Source organism: Amblyraja radiata, chromosome 13, assembly GCF_010909765.2.
Source record: "Amblyraja radiata isolate CabotCenter1 chromosome 13, sAmbRad1.1.pri, whole genome shotgun sequence".
In the NCBI taxonomy this organism is placed as follows: domain Eukaryota; kingdom Metazoa; phylum Chordata; class Chondrichthyes; order Rajiformes; family Rajidae; genus Amblyraja; species Amblyraja radiata.
The window spans coordinates 50,094,052-50,114,515 of NC_045968.1; the positions used below are offsets into that span (position 1 = coordinate 50,094,052).

General features: G+C 42.5%; 1 protein-coding gene across 1 annotated transcript in view; it reads left to right on the forward strand.

Annotated features, from left to right (window-relative positions):
- LOC116980008 (T-kininogen 1-like) overlaps window positions 1-16,042 on the forward strand; it is a 34,858-nt gene extending 18,816 nt beyond the window's left edge. Inside the window, exon 7 of the mRNA XM_033032065.1 lies at window positions 15,733-16,042. Coding sequence (XP_032887956.1) covers window positions 15,733-15,969 — 237 coding nt within the window. The 3' untranslated portion in view covers window positions 15,970-16,042. The remainder of the gene's footprint in view (window positions 1-15,732) is intronic.
- The last annotated feature ends 4,422 nt before the right edge of the window (window positions 16,043-20,464 follow it).

Consider the following 20,464-nt stretch of genomic DNA (forward strand, 5'->3'; position numbering starts at 1 on the left):
TGGGATAGCAGCACATTTGGCAAGTGGTGAAATCATTGGACAAAGTCAGCATGGATTTATGAAAGGTAAATCATGTTTGACAAATCTTATAGAATTTTTTGAGGATGTAACTAGTAGAGTGGATAAGGGAGAACCAGTGGATGTGTTATATCTAAACTTTCAGAAAGCTTTCGATAAGGTCCCACATAAGAGATTGGTATGCAAATTTAAAGCACACGGTATTGGGGGTTTGGTATTGATGTGGATAGAGAACTGGCTGGCAGACAGGAAGCAAAGAGTAGGAGTAAACGGGTCCTTTTCAGAATGGCAGGCAGTGACTAGTGGGGTACCGCAAGGCTCAGTGCTGGGACCCCAGCTATTTACAATATATATTAATGATTTGGACGAGGGAATTTGGTGGCAAAAACAGGAAAGTAGACTATTATCTGAAAGGTGGCCGATAAGGAAAGGGGGAGATGCAACGAGACCTGGGTGTCATGGTACACCAATCATTGATAGTAGGCATGCAGGTGCACCAGGCAGTGAAGAAAGAGAATGGTATGTTAGCATTCATAGCAAAAGGATTTGAGTATAGGAGCAGGGAGGTTCCACTGCAGTTGTACAGGGCCTTGGTGAGACCACACCTGGAGTATTGTGTACAGTTTTGGTCTCCTAATCTGAGGAAAGACATTCTTGCCATAGAAGGAGTACAGAGAAGGTGCACCAGACTGTTTCCTGGGATGGCAGGACTTTCATATGAAGAAAGACTGGATAGACTTGGCTTGTACTCGCTTGAATTTAGAAGATTGATGTGGTGAATCTGTGGAATTCTCTGTCACAGAAGGTAGTTGAGGCCAGTTCATTGGCTATATTTAAGAAGGAGTTAGATGTGGCCCTTGTGGCTAAAGGGATCAGGCGGTATGGAGAGAAGACAGGTACAGGATACTGAGTTGGATGATCAGTCATGATCATATTAAATGGCAGGGCAGGCTCGAAGGGCCGAATGGCCTACTCCTGCACCTATTTTCTATGTTTCTATGTTACTCGCCAGGGCCCTGCCATTCACTGTAAAGGTCCTGCCCTGATTTGACTTCCCAAAATGCAAAACCTCGTACTAAAATGCATTAAGTTCCATCAACCATTATTCCACCTGATCAAGATCCTGCTGTAATTTGTATTAATGATTTTCGCCATCTACAATGCAACCCACTTCAATGTAATCTGTGAACTTACTTATGCATTATGCCTTATCCATTCTCATCTAAATCATTGCAATAAACCACAGACTGCAATCAGCCCAGTACCAATCCTTGATGCACCCGTCTAGTTGCAGGCCTTCACTCCATTAAACAACCCTCCACCATCATCCCCTGCTTCCTTCCAAGAAGTCTATTCTCTATCCATTCATCTAGCTCTCCCTAGACCACATGAGATCTATCCATCTAGAGCAGCCTTCTACGATTAAATCTCAAGCAACAGTTATTTTGTCAAATGACAAATTAATGAAGGAAGCTACTAAAATTTTTTTCAGGTGGACAAACAATTGCCTTTTCATGCATTTAGAAAAACGAATACAGTTCAAATGAGACAGAGATGGTTGGTCAAAGCATCTTTAATATGGAAAATATTATAGGACCTTCAATTCAGCCGTCATTTCTTGTTTCCCACAACTAACCGTTCACACGTTTATTTTCCTAACTTCATTCCCTCCTTTCAAACGATGGACAACATGTTCCATCGGCTTTCCCTTGCCTCATTCAATTGACTGTATTTTGTGTGAGTATTTCAAGTTATTCTGCAATAATGAGTCTGGAGTCCGACTGACATTTGCAATTGGAGAGGGAGAAGAGTGGATAGGAGGTGTCAGTGTTACAGTTGAATAAAGGGGACTATGAGGCCATGAGGGAGGAGCTGGCCAAAGTTGACTGGAAAGATACACTAGCAGGGATGACAGTGGAACAAAAATGGCAGGTATTTCTAGGAATAATACAGAAGGTGCAGGATCAGTTCATTCCTAGGAGGAAGAAAGATTCCAAGGGGAGAAAGGGGCGACCATGGCTGACAAGGGACATCAGGGACAGTATAAAAATTAAAGCGAAGATGTACAACGTAGCAAAGATGACCGGGAAACAAGAGGATTGGGTAATGTTTAAAGAACAACAGAAGATAACCAAAAAGATGGGGAGAAAAGATGAGGTACGAAGGTAAGCTAGCCAAGAATATGAAGCAGAATAGTATAAGCTTCTTTAGGTATGTGAAGAGGAAAGAATAAGTTAAGACCTAAGTTGGACCCTTGAAGACTGAAAAAGGTGAATTTATTATGGGGAAAAAGGAAATGGCAGATGAGTTGAACAGGTACTTTGGATCTGTCTTCACCAAGGAGGACATAAACAATCTTCCTGATATAGAAGTGGCCAGAGGATCTGGGGTGACGGAGGAACTGAAAGAAATCCACATTAGGCAGGAAATGCTGTTGGGTAGACTGATGGGACTGAAGGCTGATGAATCCCCAGGGCCTGATGGTCTGCATCCCAGGGTACTTAAGGAAGTGGCTCTCGAAATTGTGGATGCATTGGTGATAAATTTCCAATGTTCTATAGATTCAGGATCAGTTCCTGTGGATTGGAGGGTAGCTAATGTTATCCCATTTTTTAAGGAAGGCGAGAGAGAGAAAACAGGGAATTATAGATCAGTCAGCCTGACATCGGTGGTGGGGAAGATGCTGGAGTCTATTATAAAAGATGAAATAGCCGAACATTTGGATAGCAGTAACAGGATCCGTCCGAGTCAGCATGGATTTACGAAGGGGAAATCATGCTTGAATAATCTTCTGGAATTTTTTGAAGATGTAACTAGAAAAATGGACAAGGGAGAGCCAGTGGATGTAGTGTACCTGGACTTTCAGAAAGCATTTGATAAGGCCCCACATAGGAGATTAATGGGCAAAATTAGGGCAGATGGTATTGGGGGTAGAGTGCTGACATGGATAGAGAAGTGGTTGGCAGACAGGAAACAAAGAGTAGGGATTAACGGGTCCCTTTCAGAATGGCAGGCAATGACTAGTGGGGTACCGCAAGGCTCGGTGGTGGGACCGCAGCTATTTGCAATATACATCAATGATTTGGATGAATGGATTCAAAGTAACATTAGCAAATTTGCAGATGACATAAAGCTGGGTGGCAGTATGAACTGTGAGGAGGATGCTATGAGAATGCAGGGTGACTTGGACAGGTTGGGAGAGTGGCATGGCAGATGAAGTTTAATGCGGATAAATGTGAGGTTATCCACTTTGGTAGCAAAAACAGGAAGGCAGATTACTATCTAAATGGCGTCAAGTTGGGAAGGGGGAAGTACAACGGCATCTGGGGTCCTTGTTCATCAGTCTATGAAAGTAAGCATGCAGGTACAGCAGGCAGTGAAAAAAGCGAATGGCATGTTGGCCTTTATAACAAGAGGAATCGAATATAGGAGCAAAGAGATCCTTCTGCAGTTGTACAGAGCCCTAGTGAGACCACACTTGGAGTATTGTGTGCAGTTTTGGTCTCCTAATTTGAGGAAGGACATTCTTGCTATTGAGGGAGTGCAGCGTAGGTTTACATGGTTAATGCCATGGTGGGGGCCAGAGGGGACACGACCCCCCCCCATGTTTTGAGAGGTGGGCGACATCTGGGCTTGCGGAAAATATGGCCAGCGCGGAGAAGCAGCGCTGGTATCCCGTCAGTCCAGACAGGGCTGTTGGTTAACCCGGTGAGACAGGAAGTTGAGCTGCATTTAGCACTGGGTTGAGCCTTCCGAAGCCTCGCGCGCGTGTATGAGTGTGCGCATGTGCGCGTGGCCGCCAAAAGATTGTGTCCCCCGTCCCCTCCATGTTTTGATAGTGAGTCCCATTCTTGGGTGGGACTGTAATATGCTGAGACAATGGAGCAGCTGGGCGTGTACACTCTGGAGTTTAGAAGTATGAGAGGGGATCTCATTGAGACATATAAAATTGTTAAGGGTTTGGACATGCTAGAGCGTGAAACATGTTCCCAATGTTGGGGAAGTCCAGAACCAGGGGCCCCAGTTTAAGAATAAGGAGTAAGCCATTTAGAACGGAAACACTAAGGGGCAGAAAACGCTGGTGGGTGTTGTGTACAGGCCACCTAACAGTAGTAGTGAAGTTGGAGATGGTATCAAACAGGAAATTAGAAATGCGTGCGACAAAGGCAAAACCGTGATAATGGGTGACTTCAATCTACATATAGATTGGGTGAATCAAATTGGCAGGGGTGCTGAGGAAGAGGATTTTTTGGAATGTATGCGGGATAGTTATCTAAATCAACATGTAGAGGAACCAACAAGAGAGCAGGCTATTTTAGACTGGGTATTGAGTAATGAGGAAGGGTTAGTTAGCAGTCTTGTTGTACGTGCCCCCTTGGGCAAGAGTGACCATAATATGGTTGAGTTCTTCATTAGGATGGAGAGTGACATTGTTAATTCAGAAACAATGGTTCTGAACTTAAAGAAAGGTAACTTTGAGGGTATGAGACGTGAATTGGCCAAGATTGACTGGCAATTAATTCTAAAAGGGTTGACGGTGGATATGCAATGGAAGACAATTAAAGACTGCATGGATGAACTACAAAAATTGTTCATCCCAGTTTGGCAAAAGAATAAATCAGGGAAGGTAGTGCATCCGTGGATAACAAGGGAAATCAGGGATAGTATCAAAGCGAAGGATGATGCATACAAATTGGCCAGAAAAAGCAGCATACCGGAGGACTGGGAGAAATTCAGAGACCAGCAGAGGAGGACAAAGGGCTTAATTAGGAAAGGAAAAATAGATTATGAAAGAAAACTGGCAGGGAACATAAAAACTGACTGCAAAACTTTTTATAGATATGTGAAAAGAAAGAGATTAGTTAAAACAAATGTAGGTCCCTTGCAGTCAGAAACAGGTGAGTTGATCATGGGGAACAAGGATATGGCGGACCAATTGAATAACTACTTTGGTTCCGTCTTCACTAAGGAAGACATAAATAATCTGCCGGAAATAGCAGGGGACCGCGGGTCAAAGGAGTTGGAGGAATTGAGTGAAATCCAGGTTAGCCGGGAAGTGGTGTTGGGTAAATTAAATGGATTAAAGGCCGATAAATCCCCAGGGCCAGATAGGCTGCATCCCAGAGTACTTAAGGAAGTAGCTCCAGAAATAGTGGATGCATTAGTAATAATCTTTCAAAACTCTTTAGATTCTGGAGTAGTTCCTGAGGATTGGCGGGTAGCAAACGTAACCCCACTTTTTAAGAAGGGAGGGAGAGAGAAAACGGGGAATTACAGACCAGTTAGTCTAACATCGGTAGTGCGGAAACTGCTAGAGTCAGTTATTAAAGATGGGATAGCAGCACATTTGGAAAGTGGTGAAATCATTCGACAAAGTCAGCATGGATTTACAAAAGGTAAATCATGTCTGACGAATCTTATAGAATTTTTCGAGGATGTAACTAGTAGCGTGGATAGGGGAGAACCAGTTGATGTGGTGTATCTGGACTTCCAGAAGGCTTTCGACAAGGTCCCACATAAGAGATTAGTTTACAAACTTAAAGCACACGGCATTGGGGGTTCAGTATTGATGTGGATAGAGAACTGTCTGGCAAACAGGAAGCAAAGAGTAGGAATAAACGGGTCCTTTTCACAATGGCAGGCAGTGACTAGTGGGGTACCGCAAGGCTCAGTGCTGGGACCCCAGCTATTTACAATATATATTAATGATCTGGATGAGGGAATTGAAGGCAATATCTCCAAGTTTGCGGATGACACTAAGCTGGGGGGCAGTGTTAGCTGTGAGGAGGATGCTAGGAGACTGCAAGGTGACTTGGATAGGCTGGGTGAGTGGGCAAATGTTTGGCAGATGCAGTATAATGTGGATAAATGTGAGGTTATCCATTTTGGTGGCAAAAACAGGAAAGCAGACTATTATCTAAATGGTGGCCGACTAGGAAAAGGGGAGATGCAGCGAGACCTGGGTGTCATGGTACACCAGTCATTGAAAGTGAACATGCAGGTGCAGCAGGCAGTGAAGAAAGCGAATGGGATGTTAGCTTTCATAGCAAAAGGATTTGAGTATAGGAGCAGGGAGGTTCTACTGCAGTTGTACAGGGTCTTGGTGAGACCACACCTGGAGTATTGCGTACAGTTTTGGTCTCCAAATCTGAGGAAGGACATTATTGCCATAGAGGGAGTGCAGAGAAGGTTCACTAGACTGATTCCTGGGATGTCAGGACTGTCTTATGAAGAAAGACTGGATAGACTTGGTTTATACTCTCTAGAATTTAGGAGATTGAGAGGGGATCTTATAGAAACTTACAAAATTCTTAAGAGGTTGGACAGGCTAGATGCAGGAAGATTGCTCCCGATGTTGGGGAAGTCCAGGACAAGGGGTCACAGCTTAAGGATAAGGAGGAAATCCTTTAAAACCGAGATGAGAAGAACTTTTTTCACACAGAGAGTGGTGAATCTCTGGAACTCTCTGCCACAGAGGGTAGTCGAGGCCAGTTCATTGGCTATATTTAAGAGGGAGTTAGATGTGGCCCTTGTGGCTAAGGGGATCAGAGGGTATGGAGAGAAAGCAGGTACGGGATACTGAGTTGGATGATCAGCCATGATCATATTGAATGGTGGTGCAGGCTCGAAGGGCCGAATGGCCTATTCCTGCACCTAATTTCTATGTTTCTATGTCTAAGAGGAAACACTTTTTCTCACAGAGAGTGGTGAGTCTGTGGAATTCTCTTCCTCAGAGGGCGGTGGAGACAGGTTCTCTGGATGCTTTCAAGAGAGCCAGATAGGGCTCTTAAAAATAGCGGAGTCAGGCGATATTGGGAGAAGGCAGGAACGGGGTACTGATTGGGGATGTTCAGCCATGATCACATTGAATGGCAGTGCTGGCTCGAAGAACCGAATGGCCTACTCCTGCACCTATTGTCTATTGTCTATTGACATGCAAAATAAGGTAATCCTGAGTTAGCATTAGATCTGGGGAACTCAGGAGTCCTTGACACAATAAGATCTGAGATAATATGATTTACTGTATTTTCTTCCCCTTCCTTTTTCTATCAATAGCATGCATTCCATCGGTTCAATGTTCGTAGCAACTCAGATCAGAAACTGAATCAATTTATTCCTGAATTTGAACCTCTTTCGATTTCTCAGCACTGCATTTTTTTAACCATTGTCTCCCTTTGAGCAACTTTCTTCCCTATAGACATTGTCAGGTTTTTAAGTATTACTCACAACATTTCCTGATATTGCGTCTTCTTTCAGCTCAGCTTTAGGCTGCTCAGAAATGATAATAATCTATGTAAGAATCATTCAAGGGGTGTCCGTAGTTTATTTTTTAAGGAGCATCAACGTAGCAACATGCTTCTCCAATTACAGAATGCCCTGACAATTGTGTAGACATTATGGTGCAGTCCTTCATCCAGGATCATTATATCTCGATGTGTCACAGATTTTAATCAATATCTTGTGCTCTATATTCCCTCTATAGAAAGAGTCATGATATGGGACCTCTATAGAATGAAATGGAATCTCCGTACTAATGCAAGTTGTAATTATGTACAAAGAGGGAAATGCTGCCTTTCATTAACAACTTATTAGCAACTGATGGATAAAGTGCTAGAGGCACAAGGACTAAGGAGAGGGTTATCGCAGCATCATACAACACAAACGGTGCCACACGGCTCTATAAAAAAGATACTTAACTTATCTCATTCACTTGTTTTTTTTATCCATTGTCCCAGGAAAAATATCCTTTTCTAGTGAATCTAGCATTGTTTGGTGGCACCTATGGCCCAGTTATAAGCATTCTAGCCTTGGTCAAAAGGTTCCCGTTTTGAATCCCACTTGAGCAGAATTGAGCATGAATATGGAGCTTGGTGCTGCAGTAACTTTTTAAGGGAATTTATGTGGTATTTCTAATGAGAGTTTAAAGGGGAGCACAGTTGAGCAGCAGGTAGAGCCGCTACCTCACAGCACCATAGACCTAGGTTCAATCCTGACCTTGGGTGCTGTCTGAGTGGAGTTTGTACTTTCTCCCTGTGACTGCATGGGTGCTGCAGCTTCCCCCCACATCCCAAAGATATGTGGTTTGTAGGTTTATTGGCCCCTGTAAAAAATGCCCCTAATGTGTAGGCAGTGGAATAACAGTGTTGACAGGTGTTCGGATGTTGGTGTAGAAAAGTGGGACAAAGGCCCAAAACCAAACTAAACTAAATTAGCAGGAATATGGTAGCTGAATCTATAGCTAAATTGGCCAGAAATTTATGCTCAATCCCTACAAGTCAGACTTAATTCAAAGGATGAAATAATTTATTGTGACAGTGAAACTATCATATTGTCATAAAAAGTCCACTTGATTCATTGACGTCATCGCATGTAAAAAGGGAACTGCTGTAATCATGGGGGACTTCAATTTTCATATTAATTGGGCAAACCAAACTGGGCAGGGTAGACTAGAGGAAGAGTTTATAGAATGTATTAGAGACGGGTTCCTAGAACAGTATGTCACAGAACCGACAAGGGGGGAGGCAATCTTGGATCTGGTCCTGTGTAATGAAGCAGGATTAATTAAAAATGTCATAGTTAGGGACTCGTTGGGAACAAGTGACCACAATATGGTCGAATTCCATATTCAAATAGAAGGGGAGCAGGTTGAAACTCAGGCTAGGGTGCTTAGTCTAAATAAGGGGGATTATGAAGGTATGAGGACTGAGCTGATCAAAGTTGACTGGGATAGCAGACTCAAGAATAAGACGGTACATGAGCAGTGGTGTACGTTTAAGGGTCTACTGTATAACCTTCAAGAAAAATTTATTCCTATGAAGAAAAAAAGGGGTAAGGGTAAGAACAGTCAGCCATGGCTCAGTAAAACTATAAAGGATAGTATTCGGCTGAAGGCAAGGGCATATAAGGTAGCCAGAGATAGTGGGAGGGTAGAGGATTGGGAAGCATTTAAAGGTCAGCAAAAAATAACTAAGAGATTAATTAAGACGGGGAAAATAGACTATGAAAGGAATTTAGCGAACAACATAAAAACTAATAGTAAGAGTTTTTATAGCTATATAAAAAGAAAAAGGGTGGCTAAGGTGAACGTTGGTCCATTGGAGGGTGAGACTGGAGAGTTGTTGGTGGGGAACATGGAAATGGCAAAGGCATTAAACGAGTATTTTGTATCAGTCTTCACCATAGAAGACACAAAAAATATTCCAACACTGGATAAACAGGGGGCGGTAGGAATGGAGGAGCTAAATACTATTAAGATCACCAAGGAGGTGGTATTAGGGAAATTAATGAGACTGAAGGAGGATAAATCCCCTGGGCCTGATGGATTACATCCAAGGGTCTTGAGGGAGATAGCGGTGGGGATTGTGGATGCATTGGTGATAATTTTCCAAAACTCCCTGGAGGCAGGAACGGTCCCAGTGGATTGGAAAATGGCCAATGTAACACCTATATTTAAAAAAGGAAGTAAACAGAAGGCGGGTAACTATAGACCGGTTAGTCTAACATCGGTGGTGGGTAAAATGTTAGAGACAATTATTAAAGAAACACTAACGGGGCACTTGGATAAACATGACTTCATCGGACAGAACCAGCATGGTTTTGTGAAGGGGAAGTCCTGTTTAACGAATCTGCTCGAATTCTTTGAGGAAGTAACAACCCGGGTGGATAAAGGGGAACCGGTGGATGTGGTATACTTGGACTTCCAAAAGGCTTTTGACAAGGTGCCACATAAGAGACTATTGCTAAAAATAAAAAATTATGGGATTGGGGGTAATATATTAGCATGGGTAGAGGATTGGCTAACAAATAGGAAGCAGAGAGTGGGGATAAATGGTTCATACTCGGGATGGCAACCGGTAACTAGCGGGGTTCCGCAAGGGTCGGTGCTGGGACCCCAGTTGTTCACAATTTATATAAATGATTTGGAGGAGGGAACCAAGTGTAATATATCAAAATTTGCGGACGATACAAAAATGGGAGGAAAAGTAGGGGATGAGGAGGATAGGAAGAGTCTGCAAAAGGATATAGATAAGCTAGGTGAGTGGGCAACAACTTGGCAGATGAAATTTAATACTAATAAATGTGAAGTCATTCACTTTGGGAAAAAAAATGATAGGGCAAGTTATTTTCTAAATGAGGAGGAGCTGCGTTGTAATGCAACGCAAAGGGATCTAGGGGTATTAGTACATGAATCACTAAAAGTTAGTATGCAGGTGCAGCAAGCAATCAGGAAGGCCAATGGAGTTTTGGCCTTTATTGCTAGGGGGATTGAGTATAAAAACACGGAGGTCTTGCTGCAGCTGTACACAGTATTAGTGAGACCACATTTGGAATACTGTGTACAGTTCTGGGGTCCATACTTAAGAAAGGATGTACTAGCCCTGGAGGCAGTGCAGCGAAGGTTTACAAGATTAATTCCTGCAATGAGGGGATTGACATATGAGGAAAGGTTAAGTAGGCTGGAACTCTACTCTTTGGAGTTTAGAAGAATGAGAGGCGATCTCATTGAAACATATAAGATCGTGAGGGGCTTTGATCGGGTGGATGCACCGAGGATGTTCCCAATGATCGGGGAAACTAGAACTAGGGGACATAGTTGCAGAATAAGGGGGGGCTCTTTTAAAACTGAGATGAGGAAGAACTTCTTCACCCAGAGGGTGGTTAATTTATGGAATTCACTGCCCCAGGGAGCAGTGGAAGCAGAAACGTTAAATATATTTAAGTCTAAAATAGATGTTTTTTTAGCTGCCAAGGGGATAAGGGGCTACGGGGAGAGGGCAGGGATATGGACCTAGGTATGGTTAGTATAGTAAGACCTGAGTGATCTCCTGGACAAGTGTCGATCGCCTGGATTGGGGTCGGAGAGGAATTTCCCGGATTTTTTTCCCGAATTGGACCTGGGTTTTTATCCGTTTTTTTGCCTCCCCCAGGAGATCACGAGGTTCTTGGGGTGGAGAGGGGTGATAGCGGTATAAAGGGGAGGGTAGTGTCTTGTGTTCTGTGTCTTGTGTCTACTGTTTGTGGGTAAGTGTGTCTGTTTAGTGTTCAGCCATGAGCGAATGGCGGTGCGGGCTCGACGGACCTGGTGGTCTACACTCGCACCTACTTTCTATGTTTCTATGTTTCTATTCAGGGATGAAAACCTCACATTCCCATCAACGGTTCAGGCAGCATCTCTGGAGAACATGGATAGGTGATGCTTCAGGTTGGAACCCTTCAAGAGAAGACCCAAAACCTCACCCTCTCCATGTTCTCCGTAGATGCTGCCTGATCCATTTAGTTACACTAACAATTTGTGTCTTTGGTTTTCCCTGGTACCTGATTTATATGTATCTTCCAATCACGATTTCTACAAACACTCTAATCATAACATTACTGTTTGTGGGAGCTTGCTGTCTGTGAATTGGGTGTCATTTCCTAAGTTTAAAACATTACCTTCATTTGAAAACACTCGATGAGCTACAAAATGTTTGGGATATCCTGAAAGAAACTACATTACCGCATTGAGTTCTTGTTCACATATTATATCAATCAAATACATGCAAAGCCAGGCCAGACTTTAGATGAAGAAAAGAGGGTCTCCTACAGTGCAAGGTACAACAATGATTAAGCCCGATGCATCAGTATTATCTGTGCAACCTCTGGTTTTAGACTACACATTTACCATCCGTACCACCACATCAGTGTTATAAACCTTTTGGTTCTGTGATTGAGACTTAATAAAAGTAGCTAATTGACTCTGAACTATAAATCAAACTTAATTGTGAGCTTCAAAATAGTTGTCAGAAGTAAATTAGAGCTGTTTACCATTGCACCATGTCCTCCATCTCCAGAGTAAATGGAATGGAAAGTTTGATCCAGGTAATGTAAGTTTTAATTTTCAACCCTCTAACCCTAACCTAGTATACATCATATCAGCCGTTACCACATTGGCCTATTGAAATCTTCCCTAAGCATCTTCCTTACTGCATCTTCTAAAAATCCCCCCATTCACTTCATTTAAAATCAAAGCATTGGAGGAAGTTGTGTCAGAAGGAACTGCAGATGCTGGTTTAAACTGAAGACAGACATGAAAAGCTGGAGCAACGCAGTGGGACAGGCAGCATCTCTGGAGAGAAGGAATGGGTGATGTTTCAGGTGGAGACCATTCTTCAGACTGGTTAGGGATAAGGGAGACGAGAGATATAGACAATGATGAGGAGAGGTAAAGAACAATAAATAAAATATATGCAAAAAAGTAACAGTGATGAAGGAAAAAGGCCGTTGTTAGCTGTTTGCAGGGTAGTTGTTTTATTTAGTTGTTTTAAATAAACAGCATGGAAACAGGCTCTTCTGCTCACTGTGTTCATGCCCACCATTCATAGTCTGTTCTTCCACTTTCCCATCCACTCCCTGCTCTCTGGGGGCAATTTTACAAATGTCAATTAATCCACCAACCTGCATATCTTTAGGATGTGGGAGGAAATAAGGGGGATAGGGTGTAAGTTAAGTACAGTACTTAGAGACATATTTTGAACACACGGGGTGGCACGGTGGCGCAGCGGTAGTGTTGCTGGCATATAGCACCTGAGACCGGGTTTGATCCCGACCAAGGGTTCTATCTGTACGGAATGTGTATGTTCTCCCTGTGACCGCGTGGGTTTTCTCTGAGATCATCGGATTCCTCTCACATTCCAAAGATATGCAGGTATGTAGGTTAATTTGCTTGGTATAAGTGTAAATTGTCCCTAGTGTGTGTAGGATAGTGTTAATGTGTGGGGATCGCTGGTCAGCGTGGACGTTGTGGGCAGAAGGGCTTGTTTCCGCGCTGTATCTATAAACTAAACTAAACTAAACCAATCTAAACTAAACTAAACTAAACTGACTGACCTGCAGGACAATGCACCTAATAGTGAAAAGTGGAATTAGGTTGGGTAGGTGTTTTCTGACCAGTACAAACATGATGGGATGAATGGCTTCCTTGTGTGTCATTAATTCTCTATAGTTCATTGGTTTTCTATGCTGCAATTAAATTTTCACGTTATGGGCTCAGGTCCAAAATGTCATTGGCACATCATGTAACAACTATTTAAACAACCCATGGGTCTTGCAGGCTTACATGGATAGATAGACACAAAATGCTGGAGTATCTCAGCTGGACAGGCAGCATCCTGGAGAGAAGGAATGAGTGACATTTCGGATCGAGACCCTTCTACAGACTCACGGGTGACGTTTCGGGTCGAGACCCTTAAAGACCCTGTCCCACTTATGTGTCCTTGGCACGCAAATGACGTGACCTCGTCATTGCGTTGAGGCGCACGGGCATCGTGTGGCCGTGTGGGGCCGGTCCCACTGAGAAACGCGGAGGGGTATGGAGTTGTGCGCGGTATCGGACGGTGCTCCGAAATTTTGTAGCGAACAAAATCTTCGCGCGCAACCGGCCTGTCACGTAACAGACGGCCAAAGTGGGACAGGCCCAATACCCTGGCGCGATGCAACGTCTCACTTCCAACAGCAGCAGAAGCAGGCAAACGATCGCCGAGCTCGGCCTGGGGCTCACGGCCATTGCGGTCCGGATCCTCCCCCACCTCTACTCCCAGAGCGGGGCCAAGAAAATTGAAGATAGACACAGAATGCAGGAGTAATTCAGCGGGACCGGCAGCATCTCTGGAGATAAGGAATGGATGACGTTTCGGGTCAAGACCCTTCTTTCAGACTGAAGAAAGGTCTCGACCCGAAACATCACCCATTGCTTCTCTCCAGAGATGCTGCCGGTCCCACTGAGTTACTCCTGCATTTTGTGTCCATCTTCAAATGACGTCACGTGCTCCAGATGGCTGTGCGGGCGCATAAAGTCGCACACGACCTTCGCGTACCGACCACGAGGTCGCGTAATTAGCATGCCAAGGACACATAAGTGGGACAGGGGCTTAAATGTAGGTTGTTCAATTAAAAAAAAGTGTGATTAATCTAAAACCATTTGCTCCAAGCGCAATACTCTGCAATAATAATGCATATTATAATCTATATTACTAAAAGTCTGATCTTGATCACTTCCTGTATATTGATTTTAGAAAAAAACACTGCCACTTACGGCTGTGATTTTTGGCCATCTTAATCTGAGTCCCCTTCCGCTGCGCAGGACAAGAGGATTTTTCCCATCGATGAAAAATAAAAGAGTTATTAGTGTTTAAAAAATGTTGAGATTCTCTCTCCTGAAGGCCAAGCCTCTTCCGGAGGGACTATAAAACCCCGAAAAATAAAAGTTATTAGTGTTTAAAAAATGTTGAGATTCTCTCTCCTGAAGGCCAAGCCCCTTCCGGAGGGACTATAAAACCCCGAAATGTCGAGTGCCTCAGTCAGTCTCTGCAAGATGGGGGAGCGAGAAGGTCACGTCTCTCAGGCTGAGCTGTGAATAATACTGAACACATGTCTACTAAACTGTGAGTGGTTTTACTGACCTGTCAGTGCCCTTAATGTGGTTTGAAAATATAGTTTGGAAATGCAAAAGCTGTGTTGCCTTTTGTTTGGAAATGCTAAAGCTGTGTTGCCTTTGGTTTGGAAATGCTAAAGCTGTGTTGCCTTTGGTTTGGAAATGCTAAAGCTGTGTTGCCTAATTAAATTTGCCTAGCCGAATTAAAGTTGCCTTGCCGAATTAAAGTTGCCTTGCCGAATTAAAGTTGCCTTGCCGAATTAAAGTTGCCTTGCCTAAATAAAGTTACCTTGCATAATTAAAGTTGCCATGCCTAATTAATGTTGCCTTGCCTTCTATATAATTAAAAGTCTAATCTTGACCACTTCCTGTTTGCGCTTTATATTGATTTTAGATAAAGCTCTACCACGTATGGCTGTGATTTTTGGCCATCTTACTCAGAGTCCCCCTCCACCCATCTGGTGCCGAGGATTTTTTGTATTGATGAAAAATAAAAGAGTTATTAGTGTTTAAAAAATGTTGAGATTCTCTCTCCTGCCATCACACCATGAAAGCCACACCCCTTCTGGTGGGAGGAGGGAAGGACTATACAACTGAGAAGTGCGAGCGTGGCTCAGTCTCTGCAAGATGGAGGAGGGAGAGGACACGACTCGCTGTCCTTAGTGGCCTTGCACCCTACTTGAAATGGGATGAAACTGCACTTGAATTTGGTGGCCTTGCTGTATGTTTGCCAACATTGTAAACCCATATTTCAGGCAGAGCAATGAATATAGTTGCTGCCTTGCAGCTTCAACAACCTAAGTTCAATCTCTGGTGCTGCCTGTGAGGAGTTTGCATGAACTTCCTGCATTGACTGATTTCCCCCAGATTCTCTAATTTCTTCACAGATCATGAAGATATGTAGGTTAATTGCCCCTAATGTGTAGGCCGTGGGATAACATATAACTAGTATTGACAGGTGATCGAATGTGGGCCACTGCAAATTGTATCTAGCGTAGGAAGGTGGTAGGATTGGGGAAATGTGTGGGTGGGGAGGGAATTAATGGGAATGTGAGGTGGGTGAAAAGGTTGAGGGAAATAAAATGGCTCTGTGAGGCATAACAGACTCGATGGGCTGAATGATATCTTATCCCGTAAAGAAGTATGGAAATGAAATATGAAAATATTAACATTTATGAGATCAACAAAGATATTATGAGACAATATTCTCTTTTCTATTCCAGGCAAACCAAATAACCGGTCTATACTTCTAGAATTAGTGATTATTACAGATATTTAATATTATTAACTTTCCCACTCTACAGATGGCGATGGGGATAACCAGCTGGTTACCATTTGCAGTAGGTGCACCGTCTACAGTAAACACAACATCAGATGTTCATGTCATCAGTACCTGCCCTGGAAAACCATGGAAGTCCATACATCAAGTTAAACCTGCTCTTCCGCCTACCGAGGAGCACCATGAAAGTGCGGAGAGTCAGCAAGAAACTGCAGATGCTGAAAGCCATGAAAGTGTTGATGGCTTACAAACCCCTGCATGATTAATGTGTATTATGACCAGTGCCATGCATTAATATAAAAATAATGATATGCATTAAACAGTATATAAATCTTTATGGTTATAATTTCTAAATCCTTATTTCCATCGTCGCTACTCTTTTCATAAAATAAATTATTTTTTGTGGGATCTCTGAATTACCATAAAGCAGGGGGGGGTCTATAATTTTGAGTTTAGTGATATGGGAACAGGTCCTTCATCCTATCGAATCCACGCCGACCATCCATCACCCATACACTAATTCCATGCTATTCCACATCCGCATGCTAAACACTAGGGGCAATTTAAAGAAGCCAATTAACCTACAAACCTGCATGTCATGGTAGTGTGGGCGGAAACCAGAGCAGGCAGAGAAAACCCACCAGTCTCAGGGAGAATGTACAAGCTCCGCACAGATAGCACCCGTAGTCAGGATCGAACCCAAATTTCTGGCGCTGTGCTACCCTCTACAAATGTTTTGGCTCTGGATATGTATATAATATTAGACTAAGTGGGACCCGTTGGGTCCCAGCATCACATGGGAGGGCTTGTCCCCCAATGCAATATTTCACCTCTCTACCAATTCCAATATTGGTGGCCAGTGTGGTGGGGGGGGGGCTTTCTGGAGCGCTAAGATGGGTGTTGTGGGCTGAAGGGACTGGTTTCCAGAGGGCTAGTATGGACAATGTGGGTCAAATGGATCCTTGGGCTGGCAGCTCAGTCACTTAAGCCTGTTGTGCTGGCAGCTCACTCACTCACGGCTGGTGGGCTGGCAGTTGACTCACGGCTATTCCTTGAAATTCTATTTCAAGCAGGGTGCAAGGCCACCAAATTCAAGTGCAGTTTCATACCATTTCAAGCAGGGTGCAAGGCCACTAAAGACAGCGAGTCGTGACCTCTCCCTCCTCCATCTTGCAGAGACTGAGCCATGCCCACACTTCTGGGTTTTCTAGTCCTTCCCCCCCTCCCAACAGAAGGGGCCTGGCCTTAATGGCGTGATTGACAGGAGAGAGAATCTCAACATTTTTATCAATGAGAAAAATCCTCTGCACCTGATAGGCGGAGGGGGACTCAAAGATGGCCAAAAATCACAGCCGTACGTGGTAGCGTTTAGCTAAAATCAATATAAAGTGCAAACAGGAAGTGGTCAAGATTAGCAACTTTAATTAGGCAAGGCAACTTTAATTAGGCAACTCACCTTTAGCATTTCCAAATCAAAGGCAACACAGCTTTAGCTTTTCCAAACAAAAGGCAACACAGCTTTAGCATTTCCAAACCAAAGGCAACACAACTTTAGCATTTCCAAACCAAAGGCACAACGGCTTTAGCATTTCCAAACTATATTTTCAAACCACATTAAGGGCACTGAGAGGTCAGTAAAACCACTCACAGTTTAGTAGACATGTGTTCAGTGTTATTCACAGCTCAGACTGAGAGATGTGACCCTCTCGCTCCCCCATCTTGCAGAGACTGACTGAGGCACTCAACATTTCCGGATTTTATAGTCCCTCCGGAAGCGGCATGGCCTTCAGGAGAAAGAATCTCAACATTTTTTAAACACTAGTAACTTATTTTTCATGGATGGGAAAAATCCTCTTATCCTGCGCAGCGGAAGGGGACTCTGAGTAAGATGGCCAAAAATCAACAGGAAGTGGTCAAGATCAGACTTTTAGTAATATAGATTGCACCACTGCACACATTTATGAAGCTTTAGTGACCTTACTGATTTTTTTTGTGTAAAATATAAATTTAAAAAAGGAGAACAGCTTAAAAATGAAATTCTATTAATGTGCTTCCCTATGCTCTAGATTTGTGAATAAACCAATCTTATTATATTAGCAATTATTTCAGTTATGATGGCTCACAAGGTGATGTTTCTCACATGCCTACGATGGTTCTCTTGCAAGCCAATGGTTCAAGGGTCATTTAATGTCACGTGTACCTAAGTACAGTGAAATTCTTTGTTTGCATATAATTCAGTGGCAATTGTACTATATATTAAGCCCAATCACACTGTAAAAGAATGTAAGATAATAGACCATACTGAATCAGTATACAAGAGTCGCCATATTTTAGGTGTCATCCAGTACTCAAAATTAAAAAATTAAGAGTCTTAACTTGGCCTGAAAGGCCCGTTGTCCTGGCAGTGGCACTGGGCCAGTTTCAGGAGCTGGCCTAGCCAGACCATGTGCCAGTGTCCTCCACCACTGCTCCGCTGCTCCTTACCACTGCAGGCCATGCCTGTTCGTGCGGTCAACCATTTGGAATGGCATCCAATCTACTTCAGCCCCAGGCTGACACGCCGTTCATTGCCTCCGACATTTATCGCTCAGCCTGGGGGCTTTCTGCAGTCAACCCAGCCAACCTCTGAGAGCCTCTGAGGGCAGGGGAGGTAAGCCCTCAGCCCATTCACTGGCATTGTTCTTTTCATCTACCCGCCACCACCGCCATCTTGAAGTCACGATCTTGAAATCACCGTGACCACTGTTTCTATTGTCCCTTAATACTTGCTGACGCTCTATTCCTGCCCTCCCTTGATACTTACCAGAGCCCTGGTTCCCACCTTCCTTTAAAATTCACTGGAATCTGTGTTCTTGCACTTCCTTGATGACCATTCTCACTCTCCCTTTCAATGCATTGACACCGTACTAGCTGCACTCCCTTGAAACTCACCAGGTTTATTGGAAAAAAAAATCATACTACTGCATAACATCTGAGAAAAATATCCTGGGATATTGATATGGGAATCCAGTAAACCTACCTGTCCAACACCCATCCCCAAAGAATGAGCATGCTGCATTAATGTGAGCTCTACTGTAATAAGGATGTGCAGTGGTTCCTCATTTGTTTCCAGTCTGAATTGGTAATCAGAAACAAAATATGGAAAATGCTGGAAATGTTCTGCGTGTCAGGCACATCTGCAGAGGGGAGAATGGTTCATTAAGGACTCCTTGTCAGAACTAGCAACCAGTTTTGTCTGAATTGCCACCCCAAGCTAAGAATGGACATTGACGTTAAATTTATTTTATTTATTTATTTTTTTTTTGTTAATTTATTTTTGTTAGAAGTAAGTACAATACTGTGGTACCTCAGTACGTAATACTTGTTGACATGTTACATTTCATATACAACTTCTTATTTTTTAATTTAATAGCAAAACAGGAATGAGGAAGAAAAGAGTAGAAAAGAAGAGATTGAGATAAGTGGTGCGTGAGATAGAAAGATAGTCCTAAAGAAGGAAGAAAAAAGAAGTAGTAGTAGAAGTAGTAAGAGAAGAGATGAAAAAGAGAAAATAAAAATAAAAGAAGAAAAGGAAAAAGGAGATTGAAGCTATATACCTATTTTATGTTCCAGGCCACTCGCCACCTGATTCTAAAATATTTTTTTTCTATGGTTGTGTTGCACCATATGCTTGTAAGAAATCAATAAAAGGAGACCAAATCAATAAGAATTGGTCTGCTTTACCTGCTAGAAGGAGTCGCATTTCTTCCAGATATGTCGTTTCCGACATATTTGAAATCCACATTTTGAGCGTTGGTGTTGGTGCATTTTTCCAAACTTTTAGTATGTTTTTTTGCCGTTATTAAACCATAATTAAGTAATGATTTTTGAAACGTGTTTAGCTTATTCCCATCTTCCATTGATCCGAAGATAATCATTTCTGTATTAGGTTCGAGTCTTCTATTAAATAGTTTTGTAAAAATTTCAAAAATTTCATTCCAAAATGTGTAAGGTTTTATACAGGAGACAAAAGAGTGTGTTATAGTGGCATTCTCAGAAGCATTTATCACAGATGGGACAGATATTTGGATAGATTTTATTCAATTTTGTTTTTGAATAATATAATCTATGTATAATTTTAAATTGAATTAAATTATGTTTTACATTAATCGAACATTTATGTATATATATCAGGTGTTTTTCCCATGTTTCTTTCGAAATTTTTAGCTGTAGTTCTCATTCCCAATCTGCTCTAATTGCCTCTGTCAATGGTGATTCTATATTTAAAATTATATTACATACGTATTATATTAAATTGCATGAATCTGCCTTAATATTCATTACTTCATCTAATAAATCTAGAGTTAGACTTTGATATCCTTGTATATGTTTTTTCAGATAATCTCTAATTTGAGGTTATTTAAAGTATTGGTTATTTTTCAAGTTGTATTTTAATTGTAATTGTTGAAATGATAAAATGTTTCCCATTTCATACGTCTCCAATCCTTTAAATTCCTAATCTTTCCCAACAGATATACGTTCTGTCAGTGAGAGATGGTTTAAATGAGGGATTATTTACTATTGGAGATAAAAGCGATACGTTTCTTAATTTCAAAGTTAATTTTATTTGTTTCCAAATTCGAATTGCATTGTGGATAATTGGGTTCATCTTATATATTGTGTTACTTAATTTTATCGGGGAGAAGAGGATCGCTCCTATATTAAAAGGAGAACAATCCTCTTTCTCCATTCTTATCCATTCTGCCTGTTGGGCAGAA